The sequence below is a fragment of the Mirounga leonina genome, unplaced genomic scaffold (assembly GCF_011800145.1).
Source record: "Mirounga leonina isolate KUSES-001 unplaced genomic scaffold, KU_Mleo_1.0 Mir_93, whole genome shotgun sequence".
In the NCBI taxonomy this organism is placed as follows: Eukaryota; Metazoa; Chordata; class Mammalia; order Carnivora; family Phocidae; genus Mirounga; species Mirounga leonina.
Genome location: NW_023270854.1, coordinates 13,749,051 through 13,764,852, shown reverse-complemented (window position 1 = coordinate 13,764,852; position 15,802 = coordinate 13,749,051). Strand labels below are relative to the sequence as shown.

The 15,802-nt window shown below is 39.7% G+C and overlaps 1 protein-coding gene and 1 pseudogene across 1 annotated transcript in view; both read left to right on the top strand.

Annotated features, from left to right (window-relative positions):
- The window catches only part of RELCH (RAB11 binding and LisH domain, coiled-coil and HEAT repeat containing), a 112,282-nt gene extending 111,302 nt beyond the window's left edge, over positions 1-980 (top strand). The window contains exon 30 of the mRNA XM_034996072.1: positions 186-980. Coding sequence (XP_034851963.1) covers positions 186-282 — 97 coding nt within the window. The 3' untranslated portion in view covers positions 283-980. The remainder of the gene's footprint in view (positions 1-185) is intronic.
- Positions 981-12,046: 11,066 nt separating this feature from the next.
- On the top strand, positions 12,047-14,104 carry LOC118004515 (annotated as a pseudogene).
- The last annotated feature ends 1,698 nt before the right edge of the window (positions 14,105-15,802 follow it).

Here is a 15,802-nt window from a genome sequence, read left to right as displayed (position 1 = left end):
CAATAGATATGACAAAATGTGGATTACCATTCTAAATCTGTATAAAGCCTCTTGGTTGGCCTTTTCTGACTACTCAATCCAAAGTAACTCTTCTAATTCCCTAAGATCTCCCTGGTTCTTCTTTTTCATAATTACTCTTCTCAATACTCATTTTCTTGTTTTTTATTGTCTATCTCTTTCACTAGACTCAGCTCCATGAGAGAGAATGTTGTCTATCCTTTTCAACCAATGTGTCTCCGGTATTTGAAGAATGCCTGGTGTATGATAAGTACTCAACATTAATTGAATGAATTAATGAATTGCAAGCTTGATACCAATTCCATGCAAGTTTGCCAATTACATTGAAAGGATGAGTCCCCCAAAACAGGATGAATTTACTGAGACTATATGCCAAACTCACCTAAAGTCCTTTTCATTGAGCTATTGTATGTTGTTGATCAGGAGAATTGCGTAGTCTTGTGCATCTTGACCTCAGCAAGGTATTTGACTTTGTTTCTCATAATGTCCTTATTTATATCCAAGGTAGAATATATGGAATAAATAAAAGTGCAAAAGAGTTGTGTCATGTGTATATGGGCTAAAAAGCTCTACAGTGTTTACATCCATATCTGGTTCTCTGGGCCGCAACTCTTACCCACAAACCTCACCAAGTCTTCCAAGTGATCTGTAAGTGTGGAGAAGCCATCCCTTTCTGAAGATTGTAGAGTCATTCACCATTCAACCTACATTTATGGAGGACTTATTTTGTGCTAAGCATGAATGAGACTGACAGAACAGAGCTTACAGCCAGTCAGGGAAACAAACAAGTTGAGAAAGTAGGGCTGAGGAAGACGTACTTTAATTAGGGGGATTATCTTTATGGTTTGCTTTGGAAGACATCTCTGAGGTAACATTTTACCTGAAAACCAGGAAGAAAAACAAAAGAGAAAAACCAGGAAGAAAAACAAAAGAGAAAAAAGAGCAGTATGTGCATAGGCAATGAGATGAGAAATAGTGCTGTGTTCAAGGAACTGGGAAAAAAATGACCAGTATGGTTGAGACACTATCAAAAGATGAAATTGGAGGGCGCCTGGGTGGCTCAGATGGTTAAGTGTCTGCCTTCGGCTCAGGTCATGATCTCAGGGTCCTGGGATCGAGTCCCGCATCGGGCTCCCTGCTCCTTGGGAGCCTGCTTCTCCCTCAGCCTTTCTCTCTCGCTCTGTCTCTCATGAATAAAAAAAAAAAAAAAGATGAAATTGGAGATGGGTGTAGCCAGATCATATAGGGCTTTGTACACTATGATTAAAAGAAAGGGAAGCCTTTGAATAGTTAGAATAGTTATAGTAGAATGGCTTAATCCAATTTATATTGGATATACTTGTACTTTCTAAGAATGTTTTTGAAAAGGAGATGAGTAGAGGCTGAAGGCAGAAGCTAATGAATGCAGTAGTCTAAGCAAGAGATAATGGCAGCCTGGACAAAAATAGAGGGAAAGGATCAGATCTGCAACATAGTTGGAAGTAGAATTTGCATGACAGATTGGGTGTGAAGAGTGAGGGAAAGGGATAAACCAAAGATGTCGCTGAGATTTCTGACTGCAGTAACTGGACAATAGTAAGAAAGTAAAGAACAAGTTTGGGGGCTGGGTAATCTACATTTTTGTTTTAGATGTGTTAAATTCAAGATGTCTGAGAGCTACCTATGGAAATGTTAAGTAAGAAGTTAGTTATCTGGATCTCAGGCTAGATTATGGAGTCATCAGTATTTGGATAAAGCCATGGGACTAAATGAGATGGCCTGGGGAGAGAGGAACCATGGAGAAGAGGATCCAAATCTGAACCCTGGGACACTCCCCATACTTCAAAATCCAACAGAGCAAGAACAACTACTAAAAGGATCAGGAGGAGTGTACAGTGAGATAGGCAGGAAACCAAGAGAGTGGTTTCATGGAAGCAAAGAGAAGAGCCTTCTAAGGAGGGTCAGTTGCTACTCATAGGTCAAGATGAGGATAAATCTGAAACCCACTGGAAGATTAAAGTCATTGATGACCTCAATAGAAGTTTCAATAGATTGATGGAAATGCAAACCTGATTGGAATGGGTGAAAGAGAGACAGTGACTAGAGATGACAGCCCTTTCAAGACATTTTGCCATGAAGGAGAGCAGAAGTACTGGGAGCTAGAAAATAACAGGAGGTCACAGGAGGGTTTTGTTTATTTTGTTTTGTAATAGGAGAAATTAGATCATGTTCATAAGCTAATGAGAATAAGCCAGTAAAATGAAAGAAGGTGATGATGCAGCAGTGGTAACAAGCAAAAATGGTGCAAGTGAACTTGAGAAGGCAAGAGGGGTTGAGATTCAAAGCACAAATGGAGGGACTGGCCTCTGTTATAATAGGGGAGAAGGCCGATAGATGCATATGGAGGTGATTCAGTAGATTTAGTGGTGGGAAGATTAGGGGGTTTCCATTTAATTCTATTTTCTCAGTGAAGTATGAAACACAGAAATTAACTTGGCTGGCATATGGGAAGTGTTAAAAGTTTGAGGAGAAAGAAGGTAGAAATGGTTGTCTTTGAGAATGGCAGAATGAATTACTGAGGGAATTGCAGGATTGCTAAGCAGTTTTGAAAGCCAATTTGAGAATAGTAATTGTGAATTTAAAGAGAGCTAGTTCACTATACGTTAACTAACTGGAATTTGAATAAAAACTTTAAAAAAACAAATAAAGAGAGCTAGTTAACACAAGTGAATTTTTTCTCCAGTCAGGAGCAATTCAGGAGCAGGTGTAAAGTATCAGAGAAGTATAAACAGGGCTGGGTTTTTCTAGATGCTTAAGAGGAGGAAAAAGGACAAGGACTTTAAAGCTACTTGTGAAGGAATGATTATAGTGATGGACCATAGAATCCAAACCAGAGAAGGGGAGAAAGGAAATACTGGAGTGAAGGGGGAAATAAATAATCTGAGGGATGGGTCCCAATAAAATTTTTTTAAAATGTGTTTTAGTGAAAATATCCAAGTAGGTGAACTGCAAAGATACTTCCTTTGGGAGTAAAAATGAAAAGCAAATAAGATACCTTTCCTACCTCCAGGCTATAAGGTACAGAAGTTTGTGAGAACAAAAATGAAAAGCCTCCACTTAGAAGCTTAGCAGGGCATCTTATCTTGGGGATAGGTATCTTAGGGGTAGCCAGGATTCAATTACAGTTGACCCTTGAACAACATGGGTTTGAACTGCACAAGTCCACTTATACATGGATTTTTTTTTTTACTGTCTAGTACTGTAAATGTATTTTTTCTTCCTTATGATTTTCTTAATAATACTGTCTTTTCTCTAGCTTACTATATTATAAGAATATGGCATATATATACAAAATATGTGTGAGTCAACAATGTTATTTGTAAGGCTTTCAGTCAATAGTAGGCTGTTAGTTAAGTTTTGGGAAAGTCAAAAGTTATATGCAGATTTTTGACTGTGTAATGGTCTGTTCATGAGACATAATGGTCTGTAGTTTTCTTGTAATGTTTGTGTCTAGTTTTAGTATTAGGGTAATGCTGGCCTCAGTTTCTATCTTCTGAAAGACTGCAGAAAATTTATCTTCCTTAAGTTTTGATAAGAATTCATCAGTGAACACACTGGACCTAGTGCTTTCTGTTTCAAAAAGTTCTTAATATTTTGATTCAATAAATATAGGCCTATTCTGATTCTGAGTTTTGGCAGATTGTACCAAGAAATTGGTTAGTTTCTTTTCTTTCTTTCTTTTTTTTTTTTTAAGTAATCTCTACAGCCAACATGGGACTTGAATTCACCACCCCAAGATCAAGAGTCACATGCTCTACCAACTGAGCCAGTCAGTCACCCTGGAATTGGTCCATTTCATTTAAGTTATCAAATTTGTGTGCATAGAGTTGTTCACAGTATTCCTTTATTATTATCCTTTTAATGTCCATGAGATCTGTAGTGATGTCCACATCCTCCTTCATTTCTGATAGTAGTAATTTGTGTCTTCTGTCTGTTTTTCTTAGTTAGCCTGGCTAGTGGCTTATTGGTTTTATTGATCTTTTCAAAGAACCAGCTTTTGGTTATGTTTATTTTTCTGTTCATTTCCTGTTTTTAATTTCATTAGTTTTCTTGTTTGTTTTTGTTTTTTGGTTCTCTTATTGTTTCTTTTCTTCTTTTTACTTTGGATTTAATTTGTTCTTTTTCTAGTTTTTTAAGGTAGAAGTTTAGGTGACTGATTTTAGATCTTCCTTTTCTGATATATGTATTCAATGCTGTAAATTTCCCACTAAGTACTGTTTTTGCTGCCTCCCACAAATTTTTATAAGCTGTATTTTCATTTTCATTTAGTTTAAAACATTTTGTACTTTCTCTTGAGGTTTCTTCTTTGACCCATGCATTATGTAGAAGTTTTTTTAATCTTCACATATTTGGGGATATTCCATTTATCTTTCTGTTATTGATTTCTAGTTTAATTCCATTATGATCTAAGAGCAGACATTTTCTGATTTCCGTTCTTTTGAATTTGTTAAAATGTGTTTTATGGCCCAGAATTTGGTCTATCTTGGTGAATGTTCCATGTGAGCTTGTGAAGATTGTGTTTTCTGCTGTCACTGGATGAAGTAGTTTACAGATGTCAATTATATCCAGTTGATAGATGATGTTATTGAGTTCAACTATGTCCTTACTGATTTTATGTCCATTTTTTTTTTAAAGATTTTATTTATTTATTTGATAGAGAGAGACAGTGAGAGAGGAAACTCAAGCAGGGGTAGTGGGAGAGGGAGAAGCAGGCCTCCTGTGGAGCAGGGAGCCCGATGCGGGGCTCGATCCCAGGACCCTGGGATCATGACCTGAGCCGAAGGCAGACGCTTAACGACTGAGCCACCCAGGTGCCCCTTCTTTTTGTGGTTTTAAATAAGAATTTTATGATTCCATTTTCTTTCCTTTCTTAGCATATCAATTTTACTTTTTTTTTTTTTTTTACCAGAGTTTCAAATATATATGTACAGTTAATCCAGGTCCACTCTCACAAACACTAGAATGCTTCAAAGGTAGTGTAATTACCTTATGATAACAAAATAATCCTAATTCCTTTCATTCCTTGTATTATTACTGTCATTCATTTCACTTATGTATAAGCATATATATAATATATACACAAGCATACATAAACACATTGTTGATATTATTTTTAAAAAAACTGTTAAAGAGGGCGCCTGGGTGGCTCAGTTGGTTGAGCGACCGCCTTCGGCTCAGGTCATGATCCTGGAGTCCCGGGATCGAGTCCCGCATCGGGCTCCCTGCTCGGCAGGGGGTCTGCTTCTCCCTCTGCCCTCTTCCCTCTCGTGGTCTCTGTCTCTCATTCTCTCTCTCTCAAATAAATAAATAAAATCTTAAAAAAAAAAAAAACTGTTAGAGTAAGAAAAGTAAAAGTTTTTATTTTACCTTCACTTATTCTTTCTTCAATGCTTTTCCTTTCTTTATATAAATCTGAGTTTCTGACCAATATTATTTTCCTTCTCTCCATTAACATTTCTTGTAAGGCAAGTCTACTGGCAACAAATACATTCAATTTTTGTTTACCTAAGAAAATCTTTATTTCTCCTTCACTTTTGAAGGGTAATTTCACAGGTTACAGAGTTCTAAGTTAGTCAATTATTTCTCTCAACACTTTTCGTCTCTGCACTCTGCTCTTACTTGCATGATTTCTGAGAAGTTGGAAAGTAGTTCTTATGTCTGTAGGTAAGACATTTTTTCCCTCTGTCTTTCAGGATTTTTTTCTTTATGTTTGATTTTCTATAGTTTGAAAATAATATGTGTATTTTTTCTGGCATTTATCCTGATTGGTATTCTCTGGGCTTCTTAGATCTGTGGTTTGGTGTCTCATATTAATTTGGGGAAATCCTCAATCATTATTGTTTCAAAGATTTCTTCTGTTTTCTTTCTCCCTTTCTTCTTCTGTTATGCCCATTATGCATATGTTACACATTTTGTAGTTGCCCCACAGTTTTGGATATTGTGTTCTGGATTACTGTTCTGTTTTTGTTTTTGGTTTTTTTCCCCAGTGTTTTCTGTTTGCTTTTCATTTCTGGAAGTTTCTACTGAGATATCGTCAAGTTCAGAGATTCTTTCCTCAGCCATATCCAATCTATTAATAAGCCCATTAAAGGCATTCTTCCTTTCTGTACAGTGTGTTTCATCTCTACTGTTCCTTTTCGGTTCTTTCTTGGGATTTTCATCTCTCTGCTTACATCACCCGTCTGTTCTTGCATGCTGTCTACTTTATCCATTAGAGTCCTTAGCATATCCATCATACGAATTTCCAGTCTGATAATTCCAATATCCCTGCCATGCCTGGTTCTGCTGCTTGTTCTGTCTCTTCAAATTATATTTTTTTGCCATTCTATATGACTGGCAATTTTTTCTTGATAGCCAGATATTATGTGCTGGGTAAAGGAACTATTGTAAATAGGACTTTACTAATGTGGCAGTAAGGTGTGCGGGAGGTGGCAAATATTCCACAGTCCTCCAGTTAAGGCTTCCGTCTTTAGTGAGCCTGTGCCTCTGGGCTGTGAACTTAACAAGCGTTTCTCAGTTTTTCTCTCCCCACTTAGGTAGGACAGGCAGGTGAGAGTGGGCTAGAATTTGATAATTCCCTTCACCAGGTTAGTTAGGCTCTGATAATACCCATCAGGTTAGGCTCTGGGTAACTAGTTTCCCCCGAGGGCAGCAGGCCTTATTAAGAAAAACAGAGTACTCTTGTCCATTTCAAAATGGTTTCTTTTCCTCTCCGTCTGCCGAAAGCACAGGAGACTTTTTGTCTGGTATTTACTGTGAGAACCTGGTTGAGCTCCTGGAGGTAAAACTTACAAAAGTAAGGGGAGCCCTCTACAGCTGGGTCCCCGTAGAGTTGTTTTTTTTTTTTTTTTTTTTTAAGGTTTTATTTATTTATTTGACAGAGAGAGACACAGCGAGAGAGGGAACACAAACGGGGAGTGGGAGAGGGAGAAGCAGGCTTCCCGCCGAGCAGGGAGCCCGATGCGGGGCTCGATCCCAAGACCTCAGGGGATCATGACCTGAGGCCAAAGGCAGACGACTGACACCCAGGCACCACCCCCCACCAGAGTTTTTAACTAAGACCTGCCCACTGTGCCTCCAGCAATTCATTAATTACAGTTCTGGTTTTCCTACCCCAGCACTGATTCCCAAGGAGATTTCAGCTCATGAGTGTCTGACCTGGTATCTTGTGATTCTCTGTATTTGCCTGTCAGTCTCTACTTTGGGGGGGCAGCAGTGTGCCCTGTGACCTCACTTCTCTTATGGATTTGGGAAGATTTGTTGATTTTTCTGTGTGTTTGACTCTTCACTTGTTGTTAGGACAGAGTGGCAACTTACAAACTCCCTGTGTGCAGAACCGGGAACAGGAAGCAGCACACATTTTTTTTTTAATGCAAAACACAGAAAAGAGAGTAAAAGTCATATGAGGCTGAAAGAGAAAAGAAAGAATGGGTAGAAATACTATTTGCAAAGCAAAATGGCCAAGAATTCTCTCAAACTGACAAGAACCATCAAGAACGTCAATGAACCACAAACCAGGACAGATTCGAAGTACACTAAGCCTACATATGTTATAGTAAACCTGCTGAAAAACAAATACAAAGAGAAAATCTGAAAAGCAGCAATGTAAGACTCATAGTTTACTTACCAACAGTAAAAAAAGAATGATATCTTTAAAACGCTGAGAAAGGGGCGCCTGGGTGGCTCAGCCGTCTGCCTTCAGCTCAGGTCATGGTCCCAGGGTCCTGGGATCGAGCCCCGCATCGGGCTCCCTCCTCAAGGGGAAGCCTGCTTCTCCCTCCCCCACTCCCCCTGCTTGTGTTCCCTCTCTCACTCGGTCTCTCTGTCAAATAAATAAATAAAATCTTTAAAAAAAAAAGTGCTGAAAGAAAGGGCACCTGGCTGGCCCAGTTGGTGGAGCATGCGACTCTTGATCTCTGGGTCGTGATCACAGTAGTAAAGCCTACTTAAAATAAAAATTGAATAAATAAATAAAATACTGAAAGAAAATAACTGCTACCCTAGAATTCTATACTCAGCAAAAATACCTTTTACAATAAAGGTGAATTAAGATATTTTTAGACAACTCTTGCCCCCTGCCAAAAAACACAGTTTGTTATCAGCAGACCCACACTGAATGAAAAACTGTAAGAAATTGTTCAAGCAAAAGGAAAATGATCCTACATGGGTACCAATAAAATTAAAAAGTTAAGAGGGAAGGACATATTACTATTACCAACACAAAGGGGCACCTGGCTGGCTCAGCCAGTAGAACATGTGACTCTTGATCTCAGGGTGGTGGATTCAAACCCCATATTGGGCGTGGAGCCTACTTTAAAAAAACATAAACTTTAAAAAGCCAACACAAGAAGAAACAAAATCTCAGTAGTTCTAGATCTATTAAAGAAATTGAACGTGTAATTTCAAACTATGCCACAAAGAAAGCCCAGTGCTCATATGGCTTCATCAGTGAGTTCTACCAAATATTTAAGAAAAAAATGGCATTCTTACACACCCTTTCAAAGTTCTTCCATATATTTCACAGTCTTGCCCAGCAACATACTGACACCAAAAATTGACCCCATTGAAAAAAAGAATAATGACAGGCCAATCTCTTAGATATAAAAACTCTTTAAATATTAGCAATCTGATTCCATCAACATGTGAAATAACCCAAATATCCTTCACCAATAGAATGACAAATAAAGAGTGATATATTCCATACTATGGAAATTACACAGTAATGAGCTGGATGTCTCACAAATAATATTGAACAAAACCCATACACAAGGTAATACTACAGTGCAGACTCCATTTATATAAAGTCCAAAAGCAGACAAAGTGAATCACTGGTGTTCTAATTAAATCTATCAAGTAGGATGAGGGGTTAATGATTAAAGGGGCTTTGGGGGTTCTGTTCTACTTCATGATTTGGGGGCTGGCTCCATGTACATCTTCATTTTATGACAATTAGCCATGCTGTACACTTGATGTATGTTCTACTTCAATAAAAGTGTTGTTGAAAAGAAACCGTTCCGTCTCCATGTAGATTGGCAACATTAGTTGTCTATTGTGGCCAGTCTGAACCTGACCAGTCTGAAAGCAGAAGTGCCATCAGCATATAGGATAGTACTTGTTCTTGTCTTTGTATATAAGGGACATACAGCTACTTCGTCCCTCGTAGTATTCAAATAGGGTTAAGAAGAAGGGAAGTAGAGAAAATGTAAATTCCCTCTCTGTTTCCACTTGAAACCATTTTATCTGTAACAAAATATCCAAAAAGTAGTGGTAACTACTAGTTTTACAGGTCAGTTCAGAAATTCATTTATTTTGAATATCAAATCTGTAGAACTAAAAAAAAAAAAAAAAAAAAAAACTTGTCTACCAAAGCAAGCAAAATAGGTTTCCATGTATACAGTTCAAAATTTCCATAAATTTTCATGTGCTGTTTGGATATCATTACGGGATAGTATTGTGCCTTAATTTATCTCTGAATCAACACTGATTTATCAATGCCTTACTTTTGTTTAAAAAGTATCTCATGGGCAAGATGAGAAGAAGAGCAGAACATAACAGGGTAGGTGATAAAAGCATTTGTATTTATTAGTAAGTTTTCCCTGAAAGATTTGTAAAGTCCTACATTTACTTAATAAATTTTAAAATAAATAATAAACTTGCTTTTTTAATGTATTCTCTTTAGCTCCTTACCACAGTAATAGTGACTATTTTGATATCACCATGTCAAAAAATAAGGATTTCATTAACAAGATGGTGCCTCTGTTTTCTGCTGCCTGAATGAAGATTAAAATGTCACGTTAAAATTAAAATATTGCATTAAAATGTAATATAAAACTTAAAGGCCATCCACTAGAAACAAAAATGATAGCTACATTTTTATGTTACCTTTTTGATTCTGAAAACTAAAGAGTTCATGCAGAAGTGGGACGTAGTGGGGATTTCCAGGGTAAGATGCACACTATCCATATAGAAGAATTTTCATATAAACCTATGATTCCTGTATTTGCATAATGTACTTTATTTTTCCTTAGTACAAGTAAGTACAATTCATTGTCAGCTGATTACTTTTTAAAATCAGAAACATTTAACTTTACTATATACTAAAATATCTTTTGCTTAAAATGTATTTTTACATTCATTACATATAACCAAAATTTAATTGTACATGTGCTGGTAAATGGGTGGGGGTTCTTAAATCATAAATAACATTTAAACTAGTTTCTGTAAATGATGAACAACCTAACTGTAATGTGTGCATCCTTGACTTAAGAGAGAAAAACAGTATTTGAAATAACTTCCCTGTTCCTGATAATAATAATGCTGTTTTTCTGGGAAAGATGACATCCTCAGGCCCATTTTAGTAGATTTTGTTACCAAATGGTATTCTACATTAATATTTATAAAATATTTGAATTATGCGAATGATAGTTCTGTAAATATAGAAATAGAGCCTTCAAAAAGTAATTTAGTTTTTTTTAAATTAAGGTCTTTTTTTGCTAGTAGATTTAACGTGTTAACATGGGCATTCTATTGTTCAAAGTGCTTCCAAACCAGCACACTCACCTCTGGGGCTTTCCAAGCAGAAGTTTAAGTCCTTTAATCTTTTTTGAGAAAAGAAGGGGGTAATGTTGGAAATGTGCCAGGAGCAAGCCTTGGTATTTCTCATGAAGTGCCACGGTGAAAGTATCCTCTCCACAAGTCAGTTCCTTGTAGCAAAATCCTAATCTCATCTGGCTTTCACACCATTGCTTTTTCTAGAAAGCCTGTCTCCACATTCCAGACAACAGTAGTCCAGATACCTAAAGTTGTTCATTTCTTCTTTCCCTTCATCAACTCACCTGATATTAAAAATCTGATGGTTAGTGAGGTGGGATAACACTCCAGAGCCAGATAGCCAGGGATTGAATCCCAGTTCTGCCACTATTGGCAAGTGACCCTAAGGCAAGTTATTAACCACTCTGTGCCTCAGTTTCCTCATCTGTAAAATGGGACTAATAACATTCCTTGCAAGGCTGTGGCAAGGATTAAATGAACTTGCATGCTTAAGTATGCTATTATTGTTTGCTATTATTATTGTCTTTCTAGAAACGTCCTTTGCATATATAATAAAATCATGTTTATGATTGTTTACAAACATGGGACATTACTCTGTAACTTGCTTCTTTTACTTAATAACAATAGACATCTTTCCGAAACCACTTAATTGTCTTAAGCAACTGCATTATATTCTATACTACAAGGGACTAGAATTTTTTCTACCATTTCTCCATGAACACTCACATTTTTCTCTTTTTGTGGTTTTACAAAAATGCTAAGGTAAATAAGCATCCTTGTATGTCTCTCTTTATATCTTGATATATTAGAGTCCAAGACATGGAATTGCTTTTTCAAAGGATATTTGCACTTTTAATTTTTTTTAAGTCAGCACTACCAGAGAACTTTCCAAAAGCACGGAAGTAGCTGGGCAGGCTGCACACTAGGGAGTTACAATGCAAAACCAGTAGTCTGACTACAGAAGCACAAAGCTGGGGGGGGGGAAATGGATGTATGCTGCTCTAAGGCCCTTACACTATACATGAAGTGGCAAAGTTGTATCCAAAGGTGGACTATGATAAGTTACAGATGCATACTGTAAACCCAAAGCTGAAGAAATACAACAAGGAGGTATATAAAATAAGCTAACAGTGGAGACAAAATGGAATCCTAAAAAACAGTCCAAAAGAAGATGAAAACATCGGAACAAAGATGGAACAAACCGAAAACAAACAGCAAGATAGTAGACTCGAATTTCACCATCTCTATAATCACATTAAATGTGAATGGTCTGAAAAACTCCAATGAAAAGATAGAGACTGTCAAAGTAGATAACATGAAAGAGCAAGACCCAATTATATGCTGTCACTTTAAATAGATTTAAATTGAAAGGGATGGTCCGGAGCCCAGGGACATGGCAGAGCTGGAGGGTCTGCACTCCCGAGGCTCTGGCCATGACTTTCTTTACCTGGCGCCTTTTCTCCCCTGGGCTTTGCCTACCTGACGCACCCCCAAAACCCACTGAGGACGCAGCAGCTGCTTCGCCTTTCTTAACCTTCCAATAGCCATCTCCATCCTCGTCCTCGCCCTACTGGCCCTTCTGTGGCCCCAGGATGTCTCCTCCCCTTCCTAGATCTGGCTCCTTCAGAGGAGTTTGCCTTGAACATTTGAACCCACCAATCAGCATCACACACCCTCAGGCCAAGGCAACCGAGTGGGTCCCAGGGGGTCAGAGGTGGGCCTGCAGAGGCCTGGTTGGGGTCCAGTGTCCACCTTCTGGCCACTTGGCCGAGAGCATGGTAGGGAGGGAGGGTGGTATATTGGGGCCCTCCAGGCTGGCCTGCCTCTCACCGCTTCTCCCCTGGAATCCTTGGTAGTCTGTCAGTGGGAGATCCTTGTCACCATCCCCTTGCCCTCTCCAGCCCTGCAGAGCCCTACAAGTCTCAGGCATCTCCATCCATGGTGGCCAGGCTGGTGTGCAGATGGGCAATGACTACTGGGAACTCCATTGCCTGGAACAGGCATCCAACCTGATGGCCAGATGCCAAGTGACAAGACCCTTGGGGGAGGAGATGACTCTTTCACTGAGACAGGTGTTGGCAAGTATGTGCCCAGGGCAGCATTGGTGGACCTGAAACCCACCATCATTTGTGAAGTTTGTACCAGCACCTACCACCAGCTCTTCCACCCTGAGCAGCTCATCCCAGGCAAGGAAGATGCTGCCAGTAACTATGGCCCTAGGCACTACACCATTGGCAAGGAGATCATTGACCTCACCTTGGACCAAATTCACAGACCAGGGCACAGGTTTTTAGGGCTTCCTGGTTTTCACAGCTTTGGTAGGAGTACTGGTTCTAGGTTCAATTCCCTGCTGACGGAAACTCTCTGTCAATTATGATGAGAAGTCCAAGCTGGAGTTCTCCATTTACCCAGCCCCTGGGCTTCCACAGCTGTAGTTGAGCCCTACAACTCCATCCTCACTACCCACACCACCCTGGAGCACTCTTATTGTGCCTTCATGGTGGACAACGAGCCCATCCATGACATCTATCGTAGAAACCTCGATACTGAATGCCCAACCTACACTAACCTAAATAGGTTGACAGGTCACATTGTGTCCTCCATCACTGCTTCCCTCAGATTTGATGGAGCCCTGAATGTTGATTTGACAGAATTCCAGACCAAGCCTTTATTCCCACATTTACTTCTCTCCAGCCACATACGCCCCTGTTATCTCTGCTGAGAAAGCCTACCATGAACAGCTACTGTAGCTGAAACCACCGCCCATGCTCTGAGCCAGCCAACCGGATGGTGAAATGTGCCCCCTGCTGAGGTAAATACAGGGTTTGTGGCCTGTTGTGCCATGGCAACAGGGTTCCCAAAGATGTCAATGTTGCCATTGCCACCATCAAGACCAAGTGTAGCATCCCACTGGCTTCAAAGCTGGGTTAAGTACCAGCCTCCCACTGTGGTAGCTGGTGGAGATCTGGCTAAAGTACACCACAGCCATTGCTCAGGCCTGGGCTTGGCTGGACCACAAGGTTGATCTGATGTATGGCAAGCATGCTTTTGTTCACTTGGATGTAGACGAGGGCATGGCGGAAGAAATTTTTCTGAGGCCCGTGATGACATAGCTGTCCTTGAGAAGGATTATGAGGAGGTTGGAGTGGATAGTACTCAGGGAGAGGATGAGGATGAAAAGTTCTACCTGTCTGCTGCAATTTTCCGCTCTGTTGTCCTGGGACTGTCCTATTTCCATTGTTCTGTGAAGCTGTCCATTGTGGCCCTAACTTGTCAACAAAAGTGATTTTTTTTTATTATTATCAAGAGGATATTAAATCGTTTATTGCTTACACATAATGAATGATATACAAGCTTTAATCCCATCTATAATTTTATCTGATACTTACTCATATTTCAATATGAATTCAATTCATATTTAGATATATTGCATAGCATGTGCCAACAATCATATTGATAACCAAATAAACTCCATGACTTTGCTTGGGTGACCCTTTTAATGGTAAACTACAGGTCACAACACATTAACTGTCAGTTCAACTACACCAAAGTCTGTGGAAACAATGGCTTCTCTGCCCAAGCAGGTTGCAAGTAAATTTCTAATGGAACCTGACATCTCCCTGAAGGAATTCTAACTTCACACTGTTGGGGTAGTTTACCAAGTTCAAGTTGACTTCAAGTTGACTAACTTTACACAAGCACATTTTTTGAAAAAAGACATTTATTCAGCATCATGATTAGACTATTACATTTAGCAATCAACCGCATGGGTGCAAAAAACAAAACAAAAAAATACACGACATTAAAGCCCTTTGTTGGAATGCTTTATACTTTCCACAGGACAGAAACTAAAATAACCTGTTATACAATTACAAATACAGTCCTCAAGTGTTTTGCCCCCACACATAACTATTGTCTAAAGCATGTCTTCTTCGTAGCAGCTCGGCCCTGCCACCACTGTTCTTGGCTGAATTCACAAATGTGTTAGAAGTAGCTTCCGTGTCCCTTGTCTGGCTCTCTGCCGCTCCGCTTCGCTCCCTGGCAGGAATGAAAATCCTCTGCCGCTGCCCTAGCTACTGCTGCTGCTGGAACCACCATACCCACCTTGGTTTTGTGGTTTGGCAAAGTATTGGCCTCCACCACCATAGGGGCCAGAGCTCTGCCTCCGCAATTTCCTCCTTTCAAGGGCCCAGAATTTGAAGATGGATTGTTGTCATTGCCAAAATCATTATAGCTTCCGCCACTCCCAAAATGGCTTCCAACGTTACCAAATCCATTATAGCCATTCCCGCTGCCACCATATCTGCCACCACCTCAACTGCCCCCAAAGCCACCTCGCCCACTGAAGTTCCCTCCATGACAAAAGTTGTCATTTCCACGAAACCACCTCCACGGCCACCACCAAAGTTTCCAGGACGACTTCCACCTCTTTGGCTGGATGAAGCACTCGCATCTCTGGCTTAGACAGGGCTTTCCTTACTTCCCACTTGTGGCCTTTCATAGTGTGGGATTTTTGAATGACAACCTTGTCTACAGAGTCATGGTCACCAAATATTACAAAGCCTCTCTTCTTACCACTGCCTCAGTCAGTCATGATTTCAATCACTTCAGTTTTCCCATACTGTTCGAAATAATCTTAGATGATGTTCTTCAGTGCCTACTTTAACGCCACCAACAAAAATCTTTTTTACAGTTAAGGGGGCACCAGGTCTTTAAGAATCTTCTCTTGAGACCACTCCCCTTATGTGGCCTTGCATTCATGGCTGCATCTACCTCCTCCACAGTGGCAAACCGACAAACAACCCAAAGCCTCCCGAGTGCTTCGTATTTGGATCTCTCATTACCACACAGTCCGTGAGTTTTCCACATTGCTCAAAATGGCTCCTCAGACTCTCATCAGTTGTTTCAAAGCTCAGAGTTCCCATGAAGAGCTTCCACAGCTGTTCAGGCTCTTTGGGAGACTCTGACTTAGGCATGAGGGCCTTGGGAGGGGAGACTTTAATGATGCTTACACACCAGCATCCATGGGCAGAAAAGCTGATATTTCTTTCTTTCTTTTGTTTTAAGTTTCTATTTTAAATGTAGAAAGAAAGAAAAGAAAAGGAAGGAAGGAAGGAAGGAAGGAAGGAAGGAAAGAAGGAAGGAAAGAAGGAAGGAAGGAAGGAAGGAAGGAAGGAAGGAAGGAAGGAAGGAA